General features: G+C 43.3%; 1 protein-coding gene across 4 annotated transcripts in view; it reads left to right on the top strand.

Moving 5' to 3' along the window:
- Positions 1 to 598: 598 nt before the first annotated feature.
- Positions 599 to 19,764, top strand: part of LOC142144306 (amine sulfotransferase-like) — a 31,794-nt gene continuing 12,628 nt past the window's right edge. For 2 of the 4 annotated variants that reach the window (XM_075202967.1, XM_075202970.1), the window contains exons 1-4: positions 1,332 to 1,508; positions 1,619 to 1,791; positions 17,117 to 17,337; positions 17,583 to 17,709. In XM_075202967.1, the coding sequence (XP_075059068.1) occupies positions 1,432 to 1,508; positions 1,619 to 1,791; positions 17,117 to 17,337; positions 17,583 to 17,709 (598 nt within the window). In that variant the 5' untranslated portion in view covers positions 1,332 to 1,431. Of the gene's footprint in view, positions 671 to 1,025; positions 1,085 to 1,331; positions 1,509 to 1,618; positions 1,792 to 17,116; positions 17,338 to 17,582; positions 17,710 to 19,764 lie in introns of those variants that run through there. The other 2 variants (XM_075202968.1, XM_075202969.1) reach the window with 2 other exon arrangements.

Genomic DNA, 19,764 nt, shown 5'->3' on the forward strand with positions numbered 1-19,764 from the left:
TCAACCTCTCTGCGTATCTTTACAAGTGGCCACAAAAGATACGGCCTCCTAAGAAGTGTAGTGATGCGCCCAAGTCTCATTAGCTCGCATCTCCAGGGGGCATGTTACACTTGTATAGACATGTGTACACAACCTTGCTGTACTTAATTTATGTTTGTTGGATTTTCCTAATTGCTTGCTGAAAAATAAAAAGCCTTTTTTCACTATGATATTCCTTTCAAATAATAAATATGCAAATATTTATAACAGTATAAAACAATACATTATATTACCTACCAGTGGTTGATTTGGATATATAGCAAAGGCAGTAGGGAAAATGTAAATGAATGGAATGTGTTAGTTTTACAATGAAAGCAGTAGGAAAAGAGACAGTATGACATACCACTGTAAACCAGACCACTTTGATCACTGATCCCTGCAAGCTACAATGTATTGTTTTCCCTTAATACATGCTGCCTTTTCAATTTCATGGAAACTCACTAGTTAATAATATAAGAAAAAAAAAAAGAGGCTATAGAAATGGTGGGAAAGGGGTTGTCCTTGGCAGTGTTGTAATAGGTTGGCAAAGTTCCCGATAATCTTCTGTTAGAAACGAATGGAATGTACTTCTGTGCAATAGTCTGTGGCCATATCAGACTGAAAACTAAGAGCAGAAAGGTAGCTGCAAAAGGTAAAAGATAACTCTTATAACCTAGTTTCAAACTAATTCAAAGTAATTTGAAAGCACTGCTTAATCATGCCTATATATATATATATATGTATTTCTTTTGTTTACTTGAATATGTTTGCCTAACAAAACAGACATTGAGCTCTTGGCAAAGTCTGTATTGGCACTATTCTACATAAATACATGTTTATTTGAGAAAGTAAACTTTACACTGCAGGTTCAATGTCCATGATGTAAAGCTAATAATTAAGCGAAAGGGCTTTAAAAAAAAACACGATTCTAGTATTGTGAGTCTTGTGACCTGTAATCAGACAATTGTTTAGAGTAGAAATGCTGAAACTCAAATATATACAGGAGGCGCGACTTCTAATGTACAGCCTCAGGACCCTCATTTAGGACAGGGCTGCAGACAAGAGGGTAGCAAGACATTTCCTTACTACCATGTGTAATAATAGTTAAATGTATTCCTTAACCTGTTTTATTACCCATCATTCGGGTTAATGTTTTTTAAACAGTACTAACAAACAAAAATGAAAATTAAATACACAGGAAAAATACTATCTCTATACCCAATCAAATGTGTTAAAGGACCACTAAACTTAAATGATACATTTGCTTTTATATGAAAGACCTACTGATAATATTTACAAATACTATTCAAAATATATATATTGACAGATCTTGATATTTGTGACATTGTGGGCCTCATGTAGAGTTGGACGCAATTTACTCCAAAAACATTGGCGGAAAATGCATCTGTGAAAATGATGCAATTTGCGGTGTATGATAATTTAGCTACTTGCCGGCTGCATAGTGCGCCAATTGTGTACATTGGAGTAAGGTATGCTTAAAGCGTATAAAATGCTAAAGTTATTTAGTTTTGTGGCATTTATTTATTCTTATATACACCAATCTCCCCCCTCACTATTTTACTTTTGCTTTTTTTTACAGGAAGCACTGCTTAAACATGGACACGGTTACTCCGGTGTTGCGTGATTCAAATCTTTATAGATATAAAGGATTTTGCTTTTTTAAGGAACTGATGGAAAAAGAGTTCGTAGACTCATTGCAGGATTTTAAAATAAGAGATGATGATGTGTTCATGATTACATTTCCAAAATCAGGTGAGTTTATTATTATTTACACAACTAACATTGTTTAAGAATAATAATGAGAAAACCATGCAACATATTTGGAAATATCCCCTATACTCTCTACAAACAACATATTTCTACCCCAAAAAAGTTTAATTGTGTGTTTAAATTGTTGGCAGTATTTCTAAGAAAATATACTAGCCTAACAATTTCTGTTATGTTTCTTCTCTATTGTTATCATTGGCAGTTTGTGTATTTTGTACAATGAAAAATAGTTGATGACTAGACAAAATAGATGTAACACTTGTATCACACATATATTTTTTATGTTATATATAAAATAGAAATGGATGTTACAGGAAAAATTGTATATGTCAATTTTACTTGGCTATCCAAAGTCTGACATGGCAGAAGAGTGATTTCCTATGATACCAATGTGTCTACAGTGGAGGTAATCGCTTAGCCGGTAATGATAGCACAGACACAGAGCACACCTACAAGAAAAAAACTATTAAATGAAAAAATGACAGGTATATTGACACTTACCTTAAAAACGAGGCAATGTCGTGACCCTGCAGGGACACTGTTTAAACAGGGTCCCAACATTGCTGCTTTAAAGGCATGAAGGGCGCACTGACATCACACAGTACTGCCGGAGAGCTGGACAGTCGGAAGGAGGTCCTGTCAGCCTTCTGCTGCCATCGGAGATGTGCACAGTCGTTTTTAAGGTAAGTCTGTCAATATACCGGTCATTTTTTCATTAAATCGTTTTTTTCTTGTAGGTGTGCTCTGTGTCGGTGTTAATGTCCTCGGCGACTCGTACCCCACCCGTCTACAGAGCATTACTAAGGTACTGCAGATACTCCTATTTAGAAAGTGTGAACAAAATACATCATATTTCTGTTATGGCTCGTGGCTATTGATATAAACGTGCAGAAAAGGAGACAGAGGTCTTTACCTATAACAGCAGCCCATAGAGCTTTATGTGCTCACAGGTACTTGGATGCCCCCAGGTCTTAAGCTTTTGTGTAGTGGAAGCTTATATGCAATACTGCAGCTGGTGAATAGGAGGCGGTAGCCAAGATAGGAGCAGATAGTCAAAGGTAGGCCGGGGTCAGGGGTCCGCAGCAGGCAGAGAAGTCAGAAACAGGTGGAAGGGTCGTTGCTGGCAGCGAGCAGGGAAGTCTGAGGTACAAGCCAGAGGTCACAGAAATCAGAAACACAAGCAAAGTCTGGAAACAGGCAGAGGGTCAAACAAAAGTTTAGTAGAGTATCCACAGGAATAGCAAGGATAGTCTCAGAGCAGGTCAGCAACACATGCAGGACACAGTGGTAATCGTTTTCACGTTTACCCCCATTCCGACACCGAGGACACGAGAACAAGAAGAATGTGTTAAAAAAACAATTTGAATTTAACAAGACTTACCTCCAAAACGACGCTCTACATCTACAATCGCAGCACCACGTTTTCCGCAAGTTATTCTGATACACACATGTCCGGCATGTAACATGTTGATTTTGAAGGTAAGTCTGGTTAAATTCAAATCTTTTTTTACACATTCGGATTTTTATTGTAGGTGTCCTCGGTGTCGGAATTTTCTGCACCGTTAAAACGTACCCCACCCGCAGGGCATAGGACACTATAACCGTCAGGGAGGCTAATCCCTCCCTGCTTTAAATACTTAAACTGGCCAATCATAAACCTGAGAGGGATTAACCACAGGAGGCTAATTATGAATAATCAATTGCTTAATTAACTTTCATGCACGCACACTGCTGTCCCCTGATGCCAGGATGCAGCAGTGTTACAGAGAGCATCCCGTTGTCATAGTGACGGCATGGACGAGGAAGGAGGAAGTGACATCCCGGCTGTTGCCATGAGCGAGATGCGGACTACCGCGCATCGTAACAATATCATAAGAAGTATAAAGGGCATTGCAGGTGCCCAGAATCTCCCCTCACACCAGATTTACTAATTTATGTGCATCATTGTGGAGACACAATGTGGTAGAGATGTTGTTCCTTTTGAGCCAGGCTCAAGTACCAATGTTTGAGACATGATGTGTTCAAGTGCAATTCTTCAAGACAGTACTTGTCTTGCAGGTAGCCAAGTGGGGACATCATTCTGTAGGGAAGTAAGCTGCATCCAAAAGACAATCTACTCTGAGATCTTAGAAGGTGACTGTTAGTGCTCACAGTTACCAGGATAAATGTTTAAAACTGATGGTCTTCACCTTTATCAGACGGCTTTACCATAGAGCTTTATGCGATCGCAGATCTTAGATGCCCTAGGTATTAAGTTCTAGCGTAGTAAAGGTTTATCCTTTGCGGCAGTAGTGCAGCTGGAAAAAGGAGGCAGGAAACAGGATGATAGCAGGTAGACCGGAGTAAGCCGAGTTCAGAGGTCCATAGCAGATAATGTGGTCAGAAACAGGCTTAAGGTCAGGGCTTGCAGCGAGCAAGAATATCCGAATAACAAGACAGAGGTGTCGTGAGTTTGCTTGAATTGAAGGTTTAATTGCTGTTATTGGTGCCGCTAAGCTAGGAGGTGCAGAGTCTAACACACCTCTGGTCTTCTCCAGGGGGCCCCCGCAAGGGAGTTTGGGGATTGCTGCAAGAGACGTGCAGATCGTGGACCTCCAAGTTAGTCACAAGCGAAGTAGGTGGTGAACAGATGTTGTCGTACAGGCCAAGGTCAAACCGTGCAGGCAAACTAAGTACCAGAGGTCCAGGCAGAAACAGTGTCAGGAAGCCGAGGGTCAAACCAGAAAAATATACAGGCCAAAGGGAATACCAGAAGCAGAGTTAGGTAAAGCCGGGTCAGAATCCAAGAGGTCAGTCAGAATGCTAGAACAGAAGCAGGAGAGCTGCAGCACAGGAAGACCTAGGTACTCTGGTGCCATAGTGGTGCCAGAGCCTGCATTAAATAATGTTATATGGCTCCTGATTAGGGCAGTGGAAACAGCTGACCGCCGGCAGAGAGGAAAGTCAAGTGTCCCATTGCAGAGCAATGGAGACGCGGAATTACTGCGCATGCACCCACAAGCCAGGCCCTGAAGACAGAAAGCATCCTGTTATGTAGCAATGGGATGCGCTAACACTGAGGGAAGGCAGCCGTGCCTGGCACCTACTGTGCATGCTGGGACTGTGCCTGACAAGAAGATAAGGGCAGTCAGGGCAGTCAGCATACAATCGGAGTCCAAAACAGGTCAAGGGTCATACACAGAATTCAATCAGAAGTTAGAGGACTAAACAAAGCAGGTCATCAATCCACAGCATGGACCTTTATAACTGGCAGGGAGGTTAAGGCCTCCCTGCCTTAAATACTTAAACTGGCCAATCACAGTGTGGCAGAGAGATTAGCCCCAGGATGCTAATAACGAAAAATAATTAGTTAAATTACTTTTATGCGTGCACCTGGCTCTCCCCTAATGCTGGGGCGCGGCGTTGTGCAGAGAGAGTCCGAGCCAGGATGAGGTAGGAGGATGAGACGTCCCTGGTGTTGCCGTGACAGCCTGTACACCAGCAGAGGAAGCGAACTGATAGTGGCTCGTGATAGTGGTTCTAGGGTTCAGTGAGTGCTGCGCAGAGCTGGGTAGACATATACATGTGTCAGGATTGATTAAATAGTAAAAATGTGCAATAAATTACTATTAAAGTGAGATTAAACATATATTTGCAACACATTAGTAATATGGCATACGGCCGGCAGTTGGAGTAAGCTGTACACTGGCTCAGCTCTTAGTCCAAGCTCCTACTTATCCTTATTCTCACAAATATAACTCTTTGGATATTTCTAAATACTGTTGGAAACGTCACAACAGCACTGAGGATCGGCTTCATACTGACAAACAAGGCTGTTTTAGGATCTCCAGAACTACCATCTCTGTTCAGCTGTGGGACCCACAGAGCTCAACTGTCATTGCTGTTTCAACATCTGTTCAGCTGCTCACTGAACTCAGTTGTGTTTGCTGTTACCATCTCTGTTTGACTGCTGGACCCTCTGCACCCAACTGTCAGCATCCTCCTGGATCTCGTCGTGTCAGAGCGGAAAAATCTGCCTACTCTATTAACACCAGCCAGGGGGTGGTAAAGTATGCTTCACCTCTTCCATTACCCCACACAATTTGGATTAATTGTTACTTTCTACTCTCTCATTACCTACCCTAACTAATACACATTCATTCACATCTCTCCATCATGCACCTACTCAAATTATAGTCTCTTCCATTTACTGTCACCATACTTCTCTCCAAACTCCTTTTCTTACTCCATCATCCTATTCCTCCCTCCCTGATTATGATTTCCCCTTCACAACTTCCTCCTTGCTAGTCTGTACACATGAACTGTTTTGTCTCCTGCACACCACACTCACCAGCCTACATTAACAGAAATAAACCTCACACCTACAAATCCTCCTCGCATGTCCTCTTTCTTACCCTGCTCCTTCTCATGGCTGCTGGTGATATCTCGCCTAACCCTGGGCCCCGTACAATCCCCATTATCTGCTCACGCTCCTCGCTCCACCCCAAACCTTTCCATTAATCCAGTGCTTCCAATCCCACCAAACTTATCCACATATCTCCACTACCCTCTCTTCTCTTCTCCTGTGCTCTATGGAATGCCAGATCTGTTTGCAACAAACTTATAGCCATCCATGATCTATTAATTTCTAAATCCTGAACCTCCTTGTCATTACAGAAACTTGGCTCACCTCCTTTGATACTACATCCCCTGTAGCTCTCTCCTACGGGGGACTCTCCCTCAGCCACACTCCCAGATCCAGAAACAGTCAAGGTGGTGGAGTAGGTATTCTGCTCTCTCCAAGCTGCACCTTCCAAGTCATACCCTCTGAACCCTCCCTCTCACTGTCTTCCTTTGAAGTCCACACTATCCGTCTATTTTATCCACTCCACCTTTGTGTTTCTGTCATTTATCGCCCCCTAGGTCCAGTTTTCCAACTCCTTGACAACTTTGTTTCCTGGCTCACTTATTTCCTATCCTTTGAACTGCCTACAGTCATACTAGGTGATTTCAACATTCCCATTGATAATCCCAATGTCTCTTCTGCCACTAAACTTCTTTCACTTACTTTCTCCTTTGGTCTCTCCCAATGGACCTCATCTCCCACCCACTGTGATGGGCACTCCCTTGACCTTGTCTTCTCCCGCTACTGCTCCATCTCTAATTTCTCCAATTTAGCCTTCCCACTCTCCGACCACAGCCTCCTTTCCTTCAGCCTCACCTTACCTCATGCCCTTCCCCCTGCACCCAAATACACACATATACAAAGTAACCTAAGTACTCTTAACCCAATCCAATTCTCATTTTCACTAAAATGACAATTTTCTTCAATAACTGCATTGACCTGTCCTTATAAGGCTACCTTTTTCTATAACAAAACACTCACTTCAGCCCTAGAAAATGCAGCTCCAGCTACTACACATATGTCAGGACTCTTTGACAATTCAAACCCCAGCCATGGCCCAACAAACAGACCGGCTACCTCCAAAAGTGTTCCCGCACTGCAAAGCGCCACTGGAGGAAATCTCATTCCTATCCTGATTTCCTCCATTATAAATTCATCCTTTCATCTTACGGCACTATCCTTTCAATTGCCAAACAAACATTCTTCAAATCTCTAATATCCACCCAGTCTTCTAACCCACATTGCCTCTTTGCAATTTTCAACTCACTTCTCTGCCCACCTGCAACTCCTCCTCCTTCCTCTCTCAATGCCCATGATTTTGCCACCTATTTCAAAGACAAAATTGTCACCATTCGACAAGATATTTCTTCATGACAAATTACACTCACTCCACCCACCTTTACCTACATTCCCCAATCCATCCTTAATTCATTCTCTCCAGTAACTGAAGACAAAGTCTCTGCACTAATTTTATCATCTCACACTATAACGTGTCCACTCGACCCTATTCCCTCCCAACTTCTCGCTCCCTATCCTCCACTGCATGCCCACCTCTAACTCACCTCTTCAACCTGTCTCTCTCCACTGGCACATTTCCATCCTCCTTAAACATGTGCTCATCTCACCTATTCTAAAGAAACCATCTCTTGATCCAACCTCTCTCTCTAACTACCGCCCTCCACTCCCATTATCTGTTGGGGTCCCACAAGGCTCTGTTCCTGGCCCTTTACTTTTTTCAATGTACACCTCTTCTCTTGGGGCAATAATTCACTCATTCAGCCTTCAATACCACCTCTACGCTGATGACACCCAAATCTTTATCTCTTCCCCCGACCTCTTGCCTTCTGTAGTATCTTGTGTAACCAACTGTCTTTCTGCTATCTCCACATGGATGTCCCAATGCTACCTAAACCTCAACATGTCCATTCTTGCCTAATCAATGCTTGGAGTTTGTCAGAATTTGTGGGTTTTTGTTTGTCCATCTGCCTCTTGAGGATTGGCCACAAGTTCTCAATGCGATTAAGCTCTGTGGAATTTCATGGCCATGGGCACAAAATTTCGATGTTTTGATCCCCGAACCACTTAGTTATTATTTTTGTCTTATGGCAAGGTGCTCCGTCATGCTGGAAAAGTCATTGTTCATCACCAAACTGTTCTTGGATAGTTGGGAGAAGTTGCTCTTGGAGGATGTTTTGGTACCATTCTTAACTCATGGCTGTGTTCTTAGGCAAAATTGTGAGTGAGCCCACTCCCTTGGCTGAGAAGCAACCCCACACATGAATGGTCTCCTCAGATGCTTTATTGTTGACTTTACTCCAGTCCTCAGCAGTCCAATCCCTTTACCTTTTGCAGAATATCAGTCTGTCCCTGATGCTTTTCCTGGAGAGAAGTGACTTCTTTGCTGGCCTTCTTGACACCAGGCCATCCTCCAAAACTCTTCACCTCACTGTGCGTGCAGATGCACTCATACCTGCCTGCTGCCATTACTGAGCAAGTTCTGCACTGGTGGTGCCCCGATCCTCCAGCTGAATCAACTTTAGGAGATGGTTCTGGCGCTTGCTGGACGTTCTTGGGCACCCTGACGCCTACTATTGAACCTCTCTCCTTGAAGTTCTTGATGATAAGATAAATGGTTGATTTAGGTGCAATCTTACCAGTAGCAATATCCTTGCCTGTGAAGCCTTTTTTGTGCAAAGCAATGATGACTGCACATGTTTCCTTGCAGGTAACCATGGTTAACAGAGGAAGAACAATGATTTCAAGCACCACCCACCTTTTAAAGCTTCCAGTCTGTTATTCTAACTCAATCAGCATGACAGAGTGATCTCCAGTCTTGTCCTCGTCAACACTCTCACCTGTGTTAACGTGAGAATCACTGACCTGATGTCAACTGGTCCTTTTGTGACAGGGCTGAAATGCAGTGGAAATGTTGTTTTTTGGATAAAGTTCATTGTCATGGGAAATAGGGAATTTTTGATTTTAATTGCAATTCATCTGATCACTGTTCATGGCATTCTGGAGTATATACAAATTGCCATCATAAAAACTGAGGCAGCAGACTTTGAGAAAAATATTATTTGTGTCATTCTCAAAACTTTTGCCCATGACTGTAGTCTTAAAGGCAGATGCAGTTCACTTTTTACCCTTAGAAAATTGTTGCCATCTACTGTTTAAAGTTAGTATTATATCTAAATAATTCCTGAGATTTGAGTAAGTATATAAAGATGACAAAGTGTAGAGTTCATTGGAATCTCTCTAGAGGACAATGAGATATAGCTAGAATTTTACAAAATTGTGGACATTAGATGTATGGAACATTAATTCTAATCTATAGAAGGTGTTATACAAAATAAATGTCTATATCATAAGGAATTATTATTAGGTGTAAATTGTTATATTGAACAACTATCCTTATTATTTTGGAACAATTATATAATATAGAAATATCCTATTGAGAGCGCCCTCTACACTACCTAAGATGGATAGTTATAGAAGTTACCATGGCAACCGATGTGTTCCCTAATGAAAGCCAATAAATATGTAAGGCAATGATTGTGTGCAGAATAGGAACATTTGAATATATGTACTTTCAGTTCCCGATATATTCAAGTGGGTTTACAATGAGATTCATACTATATAATGTGATCTCAGGTAGATCAAAACGCATTGTGATTGAGTGGATTAAACAAGTTTCATATCCAACTGGGGACTTGGTGAATCAGCCTAAACCCGGGTTTTTTTCAACAACTGAATAACGCTGAATACTCCATATTTTTTCCGGTAGAAGTAAACTTGCTACCTTCTTTGAAGGATATTTTATATTTTACTAAAGTCTTCGCTGCTTTACTTGGATGTTTTTATGGATGTATATCAAACCAGTGTTTTTTGTGGTAATGCACAAGATCTCGTTATGCTTTTTGTTTTAATACATATATATGGACACTGAGCAAGGGATCTTGAACACCTGGAGGAAGTTATATCCAAACAGCGGAAAATCAACGTAGATTACTACACAAACGTTTTATTGCACAGTGTAAGCGCATGAGAAGGGGCAGGCTGCCCTGATATTATTTTCTATACAAACTAGCATGAAGTGCTGTTCACATGGTGATATTGTGGGAATTTTTAGAGACTGTATATTATAAGAACTCTATCATAGTCTGCAAGCATTTTGGATTATTCATCTTCTCATTACTCGTCTGATATATATAATTTTTTGTTTCTCTCTCTCTTTTTTTCATATTATCACTGAGAGTCAACGCAATGGGACCAGCTTAGATTCTCTTTGGAGCTGAATTTTCTGAGATTTATTTGGGACTAAAGAACTTTTTTCTGCCTCAACACATATGTTTGACTTTACATTTGGATATGTAATTGTCACGGATCAGAGTAGAAATACAGCTGAGGAGTCATGGATAGGTGAAAAACAAACAATGTTTATTGCTGGGGAACAGTTGATGACATAATATCTTGCAGAGTTTACCAGATATACAGCTGATGCAGGTAAATAGGAGGTGAGGAAATATTCCAGGCAGCATGCACAGGGAAATGCACGGATAAGTCCCAGGTACAAATAAGGAACAGGTCAGCAGATAGTATGCTGAGATAGATCCCAATGCAGCATACAATCACAGGAGCAAGGCAGGAGAAAGAATCACAAGGTGAAACCACAGGATATGACATCAGGATGACAACAATAACCAGCCATGTGTGCTGGGAGTGACAGGTATATAAAGGGAAAACCACACCCAGGTGCATGGGATAATTGGTGAACATGAAGGTTAACCCCTAATGAACACAATAAGGCACAATAGCAGCACCTCTGGTGAATGGAGGTACTGCCAATACAAATATAATAATAATAATAAGGACAAAAAGGCAGGAGCTGCCATGCAAAGCAGCATGTAATGCATAAGCTGTAGGCAGATCGTGACAGTACCCCCTCCCTTAAGTGCGGATTCCAGACGCCCGATTACCAAAAATGTCTAAATTCGTCGGAGTCATAGTCCACAATAGGGGGCCTGACAGAAAAGTCCTCATCCATGGGCGGAAAGGCAAAGGAGACCATGCCAGATGGAAGCTGAAGCACTGCAGAACCTCCTTTCTTTTTACGCCCTCCCCTTTTACGAGACTTCCTCGGGATTGAGACCTGAGCCAACTGGGAGGAGCACAATGGTATCTCTTGGCCAGGAGAGATAGGTGGTATTGCTGACAATGCAGAGGCCCAGCAAGATGGCATAGCGGGAGAAGTTACAAACTTGCTGATTACTGCCTCAGAAAAGGATTGTAAGTCCGATAAGATGGGATGATCGGTCTCAATAAATGGGTTTGCCCATTCCAAAGCCTCTCCCCTAAAATGGGATATTAGGAATAGTACCTGTCTCTTAGGGCTACTAACAAGGTTTGGTACAGAGGGGATCTGTGAGGCAAAAAATCTCAGAGGGGCATTAAATTGGGAAGGATGCCCCTCAAAGAAAGGTGATGGTTCAGAGTTGGCACACTCGGTAGCATTCACTCTCTCGCCAAATCCTGCCGTTTCCAGCTTCGCAACATTGCCCGCATTCGGCCCTTCCTCTCCCAGGATGCCACCAAATCTCTCGTCCACTCTCTGATTATCTCCCGCTTGGACTACTGCAACCTTCTCCTTATCGGCCTCCCCCTCTCTCATCTCGCTCCCCTTAGATCTGTACTTAACGCTGCTGCTAGGCTTATTTTCCTCTCTCGCCGTTCCACCTCTGTATCCCCACTCTACCAAGCCCTTCACTGGCTCCCCTTCCCCTACAGAATCCTTTTCAAGCTCCTTACTCTGACTTACAAGGCCCTCACCAACTCCACTGCTCCCTACATCTCTAACCTTATCTCTATTCACACTCCCTCCCGCTCACTGCGATAGTCCAGCGATCGTCGCCTCTCTTCCCCTCTGATTACCTCCTCTCACGCACGTATCCAAGACTTCTCCCGCGCCGCTCCCCTCCATTGGAACAAGCTCCCCCGCTCCATCAGAACTTCCCCTAATCTGTCCTCTTTCAAACGAACATTAAAAACCTACCTTTTCCTTAAAGCCTTCCAGTCTCATGCCTAAACTCCCACCGGTCGGCTACCTCTCTTTCTCATCCCTTCTTCCCTTCTCCCCCTTCCTCGACTCCGTCTCTGTTTCTCCCGTCTCTCCGTCTCATCCATGTGTCTGTCTGTCTTCCCCTCCCTTTAGATTGTTCGCTCCTTTGAGCAGGGCTCTCCTACCTTCTGTTTCCATCACTTTTAACTGCGCTATCCAGCTACTCAGCTCACCTCCTCTCAGTCCCTCTGCCCTCTGTCTCCTCTCGCTTCTCTCCGCTCCCCTTAGTGACTCTCAACCTGTCATCCGTGCCCACCCTCTTGGGCCATAGTTACCTGCCTATACTCACTTTTCCACTACCTCCCTCTCTTTCATGCTGTGCCTGAGCCCCCAGAGTTATAGTGCTTACCGTTACTTGTACTGTGCTGTTTCACCTTGTACTGTGCCTTTGGTTGTCCTTGTACGGCGCTACGGATACTTTGTGGCGCCCTATAAATAAAAATTAATAATAATAATAATAATAGCAGATGGTTCAGACTTGGCAGCAGGCCCGGACTGGGCGGCAGGCTTGGCAGCAGGCCCGGACTGGGCGGCAGACTTGGCAGCAGGCCCGGACTGGGCAGGAGGCTGGGCAGCGGGCCCGGACTGGGCAGAAGGCTTGCCAGCGGGCCCGGACTGGGCGGCAGGCTTGGCAGGGACAGCACTTTGAGAAGCCTGAGGGCAGACAGCACTTTGAGAAGCCTGAGGGCAGACAGCACTTTGAGAAGCCTGAGGGCAGACAGCACTTTGAGAAGCCTGAGGGCAGACAGCACTTTGAGAAGCCTGAGGGCAGACAGCACTTTGAGAAGCCTGAGGGCAGATAGCACTTTGAGAAGCCTGAGAGCAGACAGCACCAAGTGGTAACTCGGGCTGAACCGCATGGACTGGCAACTCGGGCTGGACCGCATGGACTGGCAACTCGGACTGGACCGCATGGACTGACAACTCGGGCTGGACCGCATGGACTGGCAACTCGGGCTGGACCGCATGGACTGGCAACTCTTCTGGAGCAGACTGTAAGGGCAGCGCCCCCTCTGGAGAAGACTGTAAGGGAAGCGCCCCCTCTGGAGAAGACTGTAAGGGCAGTGCCCCTCTGGAAGAGTCTTTAAGGGCAGCGCCCCCTCTGAAGCAGACTTTAAGGGCAGCGCCCCCTCTGGAGCAGGCTGAAGCTCAGGAACAGAGACAGCGGCTGAAGACTCGGAACTGGAGACAGCGGCTGAAGACTCGGAACTGGAGACAGCGGCTGAAGACTCAGAACTGGAGACAGCGGCTGAAGACTCGGAACTGGAGACAGCGGCTGAAGACTCGGAACTGGAGACAGCGGCTGAAGACTCGGAACTGGAGACAGCGGCTGAAGACTCGGAACTGGAGACAGCGGCTGAAGACTCGGAAACCGGAGACAGCGGCTGAAGACTCGGAAACCGGAGATAGCGGCTGAAGACTCGGAACCGGAGACAGCGGCTGAAGACTCGGAACCGGAGACAGCGGCTGAAGTCTCGGGACCGGACACAGCGGCAGGAGACTCGAGACCGGACACAGTGGCAGGAGGCTCGGGACCGGACACAGTGGCAGCAGGCTCCAAGCTGGAGGCAGATGATGTGACCTCAGAGCTGGAGGCAGATGATGTGACCTCAGAGCTGGAGGCAGATGATGTGACCTCAGAGCTGGAGGCAGATGATGTGACCTCAGAGCTGGAGGCAGATGATGTGACCTCGACACAGGAGACAGAAGCTGGCACCTCGGCACAGGAGACAGAGGCTGGCACCTCGGCACAGGAGACAGAGGCTGGCACCTCGGCACAGGAGACAGAGGCTGGCACCTCGGCACAGGAGACAAAGGCTGGCACCTCGGCACAGGAGACAGAGGCTGGCACCTCGGCACAGGCGGCTGGTGCTGGCGCCTCAGGACAGGCGGCTGAAGCTGGCGCCTCAGGACAGGCGGCTGGAGCTGGCAGATTGGGTCTCTTCCCAGAGAATAGAAATGGTGGAGCATAACCAATTTTGGAATACAGAGGGAAAGCAACAGGGGATGGATCAGTAGGCCGACGTGGTCTACGGATAGGACAGTCCTGCAAGAAATGTGCATTGCTGGCACAGTAGAGACACAACTTGTATGTTATCCTGCGCCGCCGTTCCTCTTCGGTCAGATGGGGGCGTGGACCACCTGTGTACTGGGAATTTGTTACCCCATAGTTCATAGAAAACAGCAACTTTGTAGAAGCACTTTTAAGAGGTGCTGTTTGCACAGGTTCTTAAGCAGAGAAGGTGGATTGAGACAGCTCAGCAGCTTCTGAATTAGGAGAGACAGAATCTGACAGTCTCCTGAGTGGGTCCAAAAGTAAGGTAGAAAATTTAGCCAGCTGGGAACGTAGCAACATAATGTCCATCTGTAAAGTTTGTAGCAGTGGCAATTCCATGATTGGTGAAACAGACATGTTGCAAAAAACAAATGAAAACTTGATTGCAGAAAAAGGTCCCAGAATAAAACAAAACTTTCACCTGACTCCAAAGCTGTTTTGTAGGCTGGTTATACTGTCACGGATCAGAGTAGAAATACAGCTGAGGAGTCATGGATAGGTGAAAAACAAACAATGTTTATTGCTGGGGAACAGTTGATGACATAATATCTTGCAGAGTTTACCAGATATACAGCTGATGCAGGTAAATAGGAGGTGAGGAAATATTCCAGGCAGCATGCACAGGGAAATGCACGGATAAGTCCCAGGTACAAATAAGGAACAGGTCAGCAGATAGTATGCTGAGATAGATCCCAATGCAGCATACAATCACAGGAGCAAGGCAGGAGAAAGAATCACAAGGTGAAACCACAGGATATGACATCAGGATGACAACAATAACCAGCCATGTGTGCTGGGAGTGACAGGTATATAAAGGGAAAACCACACCCAGGTGCATGGGATAATTGGTGAACATGAAGGTTAACCCCTAATGCACACAATAAGGCACAATAGCAACACCTCTGGTGAATGGAGGTACTGCCAATACAAATATAATAATAATAAGGACAAAAGGGCAGGAGCTGCCATGCAAAGCAGCATGTAATGCATAAGCTGTAGGCAGATCGTGACAGTAATATTATCTATAATATAAATGTCTAGTGGCGTGTGTTAGTCTGTCTGTCTGTCTGTGTGTGTGTGTGTGTGTGTGGGAAAAATAAAACCAAGCTGCAGCGCCACCTGCTGCGCGGAGGTATACACTGACCTACTAAATTCTTAGTGTGTGTGGAAAAAAAAATTCAGAAAGGGCTGAAATTTGATATACTAAGATGTTTTTAATTTGTTAATTTAATTTGTTAATTGTTCAAAAGTTTTTATAAAGATTTTAAAAAAAAATTATATATATTTCTTGAAGGAGAAGGGACAGTTGGGAGTGGTTGGTGGTTGCCAGGGGTGACAGTGGGGAGTGGTTGGTGGTTGAGGCCTGGGCTATGGCCCAAATGCATGACAAGAACCTTTTTAACACCTTAAGTAGCTTGATTTGACTAGAATGCATGAGTATCATGCACGGGTTAACTTGTAGAGAATATATACCTAGTCATATATGTTGTTCAGTTTGCGCCTGAAATGTGCACATTGTTGATTGGACAGTTTAAAATAATTAATGGATCCTGTTCTAATTTTTGATATAGAAAAGTACATCAAGTTGTCATTTGCGTACAAATAATTGTCAAACCCAAATTATCATCCAGTGAGAGAGAGTTTACAATATACAATGATAATAGTAAAGTATCAAAGCCAGATTAAGATACCATGGTCCCGTAGGCAAGACATAGATTCTGGGCCTTAACCCCCTCTGATCTTGTCTTTTCTAGATAGCTGACGCCAAGGTATAAAAGCGCCCCTAACTTACACATGAAAAAAAGTTATATACAGTATATAAATAATATAATAATTCTCAGTAAATAAACTACCAGTAACTTTTCTTTGCTATTTACAAATGTTGAGATAGTTATCTAGAAGGCAAAGATTTCTCTCAGAAAAAATTAAGAAAAACAACATAGGTGCATTCCGAAAACTTGGAAGTTACTAAGAACAGTCAAGACTTTTCTGTGGCTGCTTCTCCCACTTAATGTGCCACAATTACATGAACATACTCTTACTATACTTGCCCTACAATTCCCCTCCCTTCCCTTCCCAGTTCTGCCTCTCGAAGCGTAAAAAGTAGTATGTGTAATATGCGGTCATGTCATGTGATACGCATTTTATGTGCGCATACGCGTTATGGAAATGTTGTTTTCTGCAAAAAGTAATGCGCGTCTAACTCTATATGAGCTTCAGTGTGCTCAATAATCTCATTTATCTAATTTATATGAGATGTACATTTTTATATTTTATATGGTATATTAAATTTTAAGTTTGATGATTCGTGACTGCTTATTGGTGCACATTATTTAATTTTCAAGGCCAGCTTGATTTTTAGCGCTGCAATTCCCTTTCCTTTAAATTGCTTAATAATCTCACTTTAGAATAAATTAGATTGGCACAGGACCTTCTACATGATATCGCATACACATGTAGCAAAATTTAAATTGACGTTTAACACATCGTCATCATCATCTATTTTTATAGCGCCACTAATTCCGTAGCGCTGTACAGAGAACTTGTTTAAACCAATGGCTTGTGATGTGTTGTAACACCTGTATTTTATAACTGAGCAGTATATAGTGATACAAAATCCAGACAACCAGTCACAGACAAGTCATCTGAGTAAATGATTTCATTTGTAAAAAATGGACAGTATAATAGTACATGTATTGTTATTAAATTAAAAAGTACTGCATAACATTTTACTTTATTTTCAAATTATATTAAGGAACCATTTGGATGCAACAAATTTTAAGCTTAATCTACAGTGAAGGGCACCGAAACGGCACAGAACAAATTGAGACATCTGAAAGAGTGCCATGGATTGATTTCTCATCGTTGAAAAAGGATGTAAATTATGATCATGACAGTCGGCCCTCACCTCGTCTATTTGCATCCCATTTACCAAATTTGTTTGTTCCAGAAGGTCTAACAAAAAAAAAAGCAAAGGTAACAACAATAAAATTGACAAAAGTACATTTGTATCTAGAATTGGAGTGCTAGTGCAATGAAGTCAGTAGTTGCTCAAGCAGCAGGATAATTAAATTTTATGTTTCCTTCAAGATGCAAGAGTGAGAAACCACAAAGAATTGCTCTTACTCTGATTTGCTAAGCTCATTTTTTTTAACAAATAATCAAATCAGCCATTAAGCATGAAACGTCATGATCATGAACCAAGTTTTTTTCTTATTAAGGTCATTTATGTGATGAGAAATCCAAAGGATGTTATGAAATCCCTATACCATTTTGAAGCTATTGCAGTTTATGCTCAGAAGTCACCAGATTTTGACCACTTCTTTGAGAAGTTTTTAGCTGGAGATGGTAAATACTGCATGTTCTCTATATTTACACTTAGTACATGGGTAGTACTAAACAAATTGTTCCCCTGTCCACAGCATAATGGAAACTTTGATTTCTACAGCTGTTATCTACTACTGTAAGACAAATATCAATGTTACTTTTTTTTATCTTATAACATAAACAAAGCTGTTTGGCCCAACCATAGAGCTAATCAGAAGAGGAATAGATACTTTGTATCGCTGTTGCAGAAGTAGCTATATGGTATGTGAGTGAGTAGCATAGCAAAAGATGAACTTAAGTTATAGCTGTCTGACAGTGGAAAAACTCCACCAGGTAAGACTCCTCAACACCCATTAAATGTCCATATGTAAACCTTACACTAATATCACCTACCTTTAAAAATCATTTCAATGCAGGTTGCCTATCTTGCACAGCAAAGATAGGCAACTTGTGTATTTGGGGGTATAGGTTATCCAACCTTGAATCCCCATTCAAACAAGAAACAATAATTCTAACAGAATTAATTGATTCATTAACAATCTTCTAATTCAATGGCATTGCTTAATTATAATCATTCAGTCTGTCCACGCACACAGAGATACAATTGTTTTTAAATTCTTACTGTTTAAAACTAGAGATGCTCAGGCTTGGTTTTCTGAAAACTGAGCCCACCCGAACTTAGGGGATCCGAGTAGGCTCGCGGGCCAGCTCGTTATTTTCACGCGTCCTCGGATCTGAATTAAGACAAAACATCTTTGTTGCATTGTCGGATCTCGTGGGTTTTGAATTCCATAAGTACCTCCCTCCCCTGAAGTTACAGCGCCATTGCTCACACAGAAACAGGGGTAGCATTGTTCTTGTCACTCTCCAGTCTCCAGTGAGATTGCTTAGTGCCATTGCACACACAGAAACAGGGGTAGCAGTGTTCTTGTCACTCTCCAGTCTCCAGTGAGATTGCTTAGTGCCATTGCACACACAGAAACAGGGGTACCAGTGTTCTTGTCACTCTCCAGTCTCCAGTGCCATTGCTCATATAGAAACAGGAGGGGTAGCGGTCAGGGCCAGACTGGCCATCTGGCACTTCTGGCAGAGGTTGGAGTTTTCTAAATTACATGTACCCATTTTTTTTCCAAATAGTGTCTCCAACATTCCAGGATCCAGACAAGCAGCAACTGATGTAAAGACACCAGCAGCCACAGGTGGTGAAAGTGACAAGAACAGGTAGGAGAGAGCAGGACAGTCTGCCAACTGTCCTGAATCTGGTGGGGAAGTCCCAAATTTTGGTGACTGTCTCGTTTAGTGAGATTTGGTCCGACTACAAGGACAATTGGGAGGTATGTCCCGCTTCACACTGTACTATATATGAAGGCAGAGCTGCGTGCAACTAACAGTAGTACACACAGTATTGCCTGTGTATTTGTCTAACATTTGTCTAAAATGATAACCATGTTACATAATAGGGTCTTAAATACCCCGGGCTGCCGAGCATTAATCCAGCTCTGGTTTGAAGGAGGGAGTGGATAGCTGCTCCCAGTCCCTGGATAAAACACAGCCTACAGAGCAAGCCGAGGAGCTCAAAGTCTTACAAGATTTGGCAATCTCGTGAGACTTAGAGCGTCCCTGCTCACTCTAAAGGAAGTTCCCACCCTGATGGATGTCAGCAACACCAGAAGCATAGATAAGTACAGTGGGCTGGGGGTGTCATAATGTGCCTCAGGGGGGTGGTGTGATGTGGCTGGGAGGGCGTGATAAATGTAATGTTTTATGTTAATGTATGTATCAATGTACTATGTTGGCCACACCCACAACACAATGTGGTCACACCCCTTTTGGTGCCTCCACTGTTCTTTCCTGCTGGAACTGAGGTGAGCCTGTGTACTTTAAAAGCCAGGGCAGATTGTTAGTTCCAGTCCAGCCCTGGTAGCAGTGTTCTTGTCACTTGGCAAAAACTGACTGGAAATTATTGGAAATTAATGTTATTGAGGTTAATAATAATGTAGGGCTAAAAAGAGCTAAATTATGTGATTTTAGCAAAAAAATAAAAAAAAAAAGGGATTTTAGCGAAAACTCGGGATC

This window comes from Mixophyes fleayi, chromosome 3, assembly GCF_038048845.1.
Source record: "Mixophyes fleayi isolate aMixFle1 chromosome 3, aMixFle1.hap1, whole genome shotgun sequence".
NCBI lineage: Eukaryota > Metazoa > Chordata > Amphibia > Anura > Limnodynastidae > Mixophyes > Mixophyes fleayi.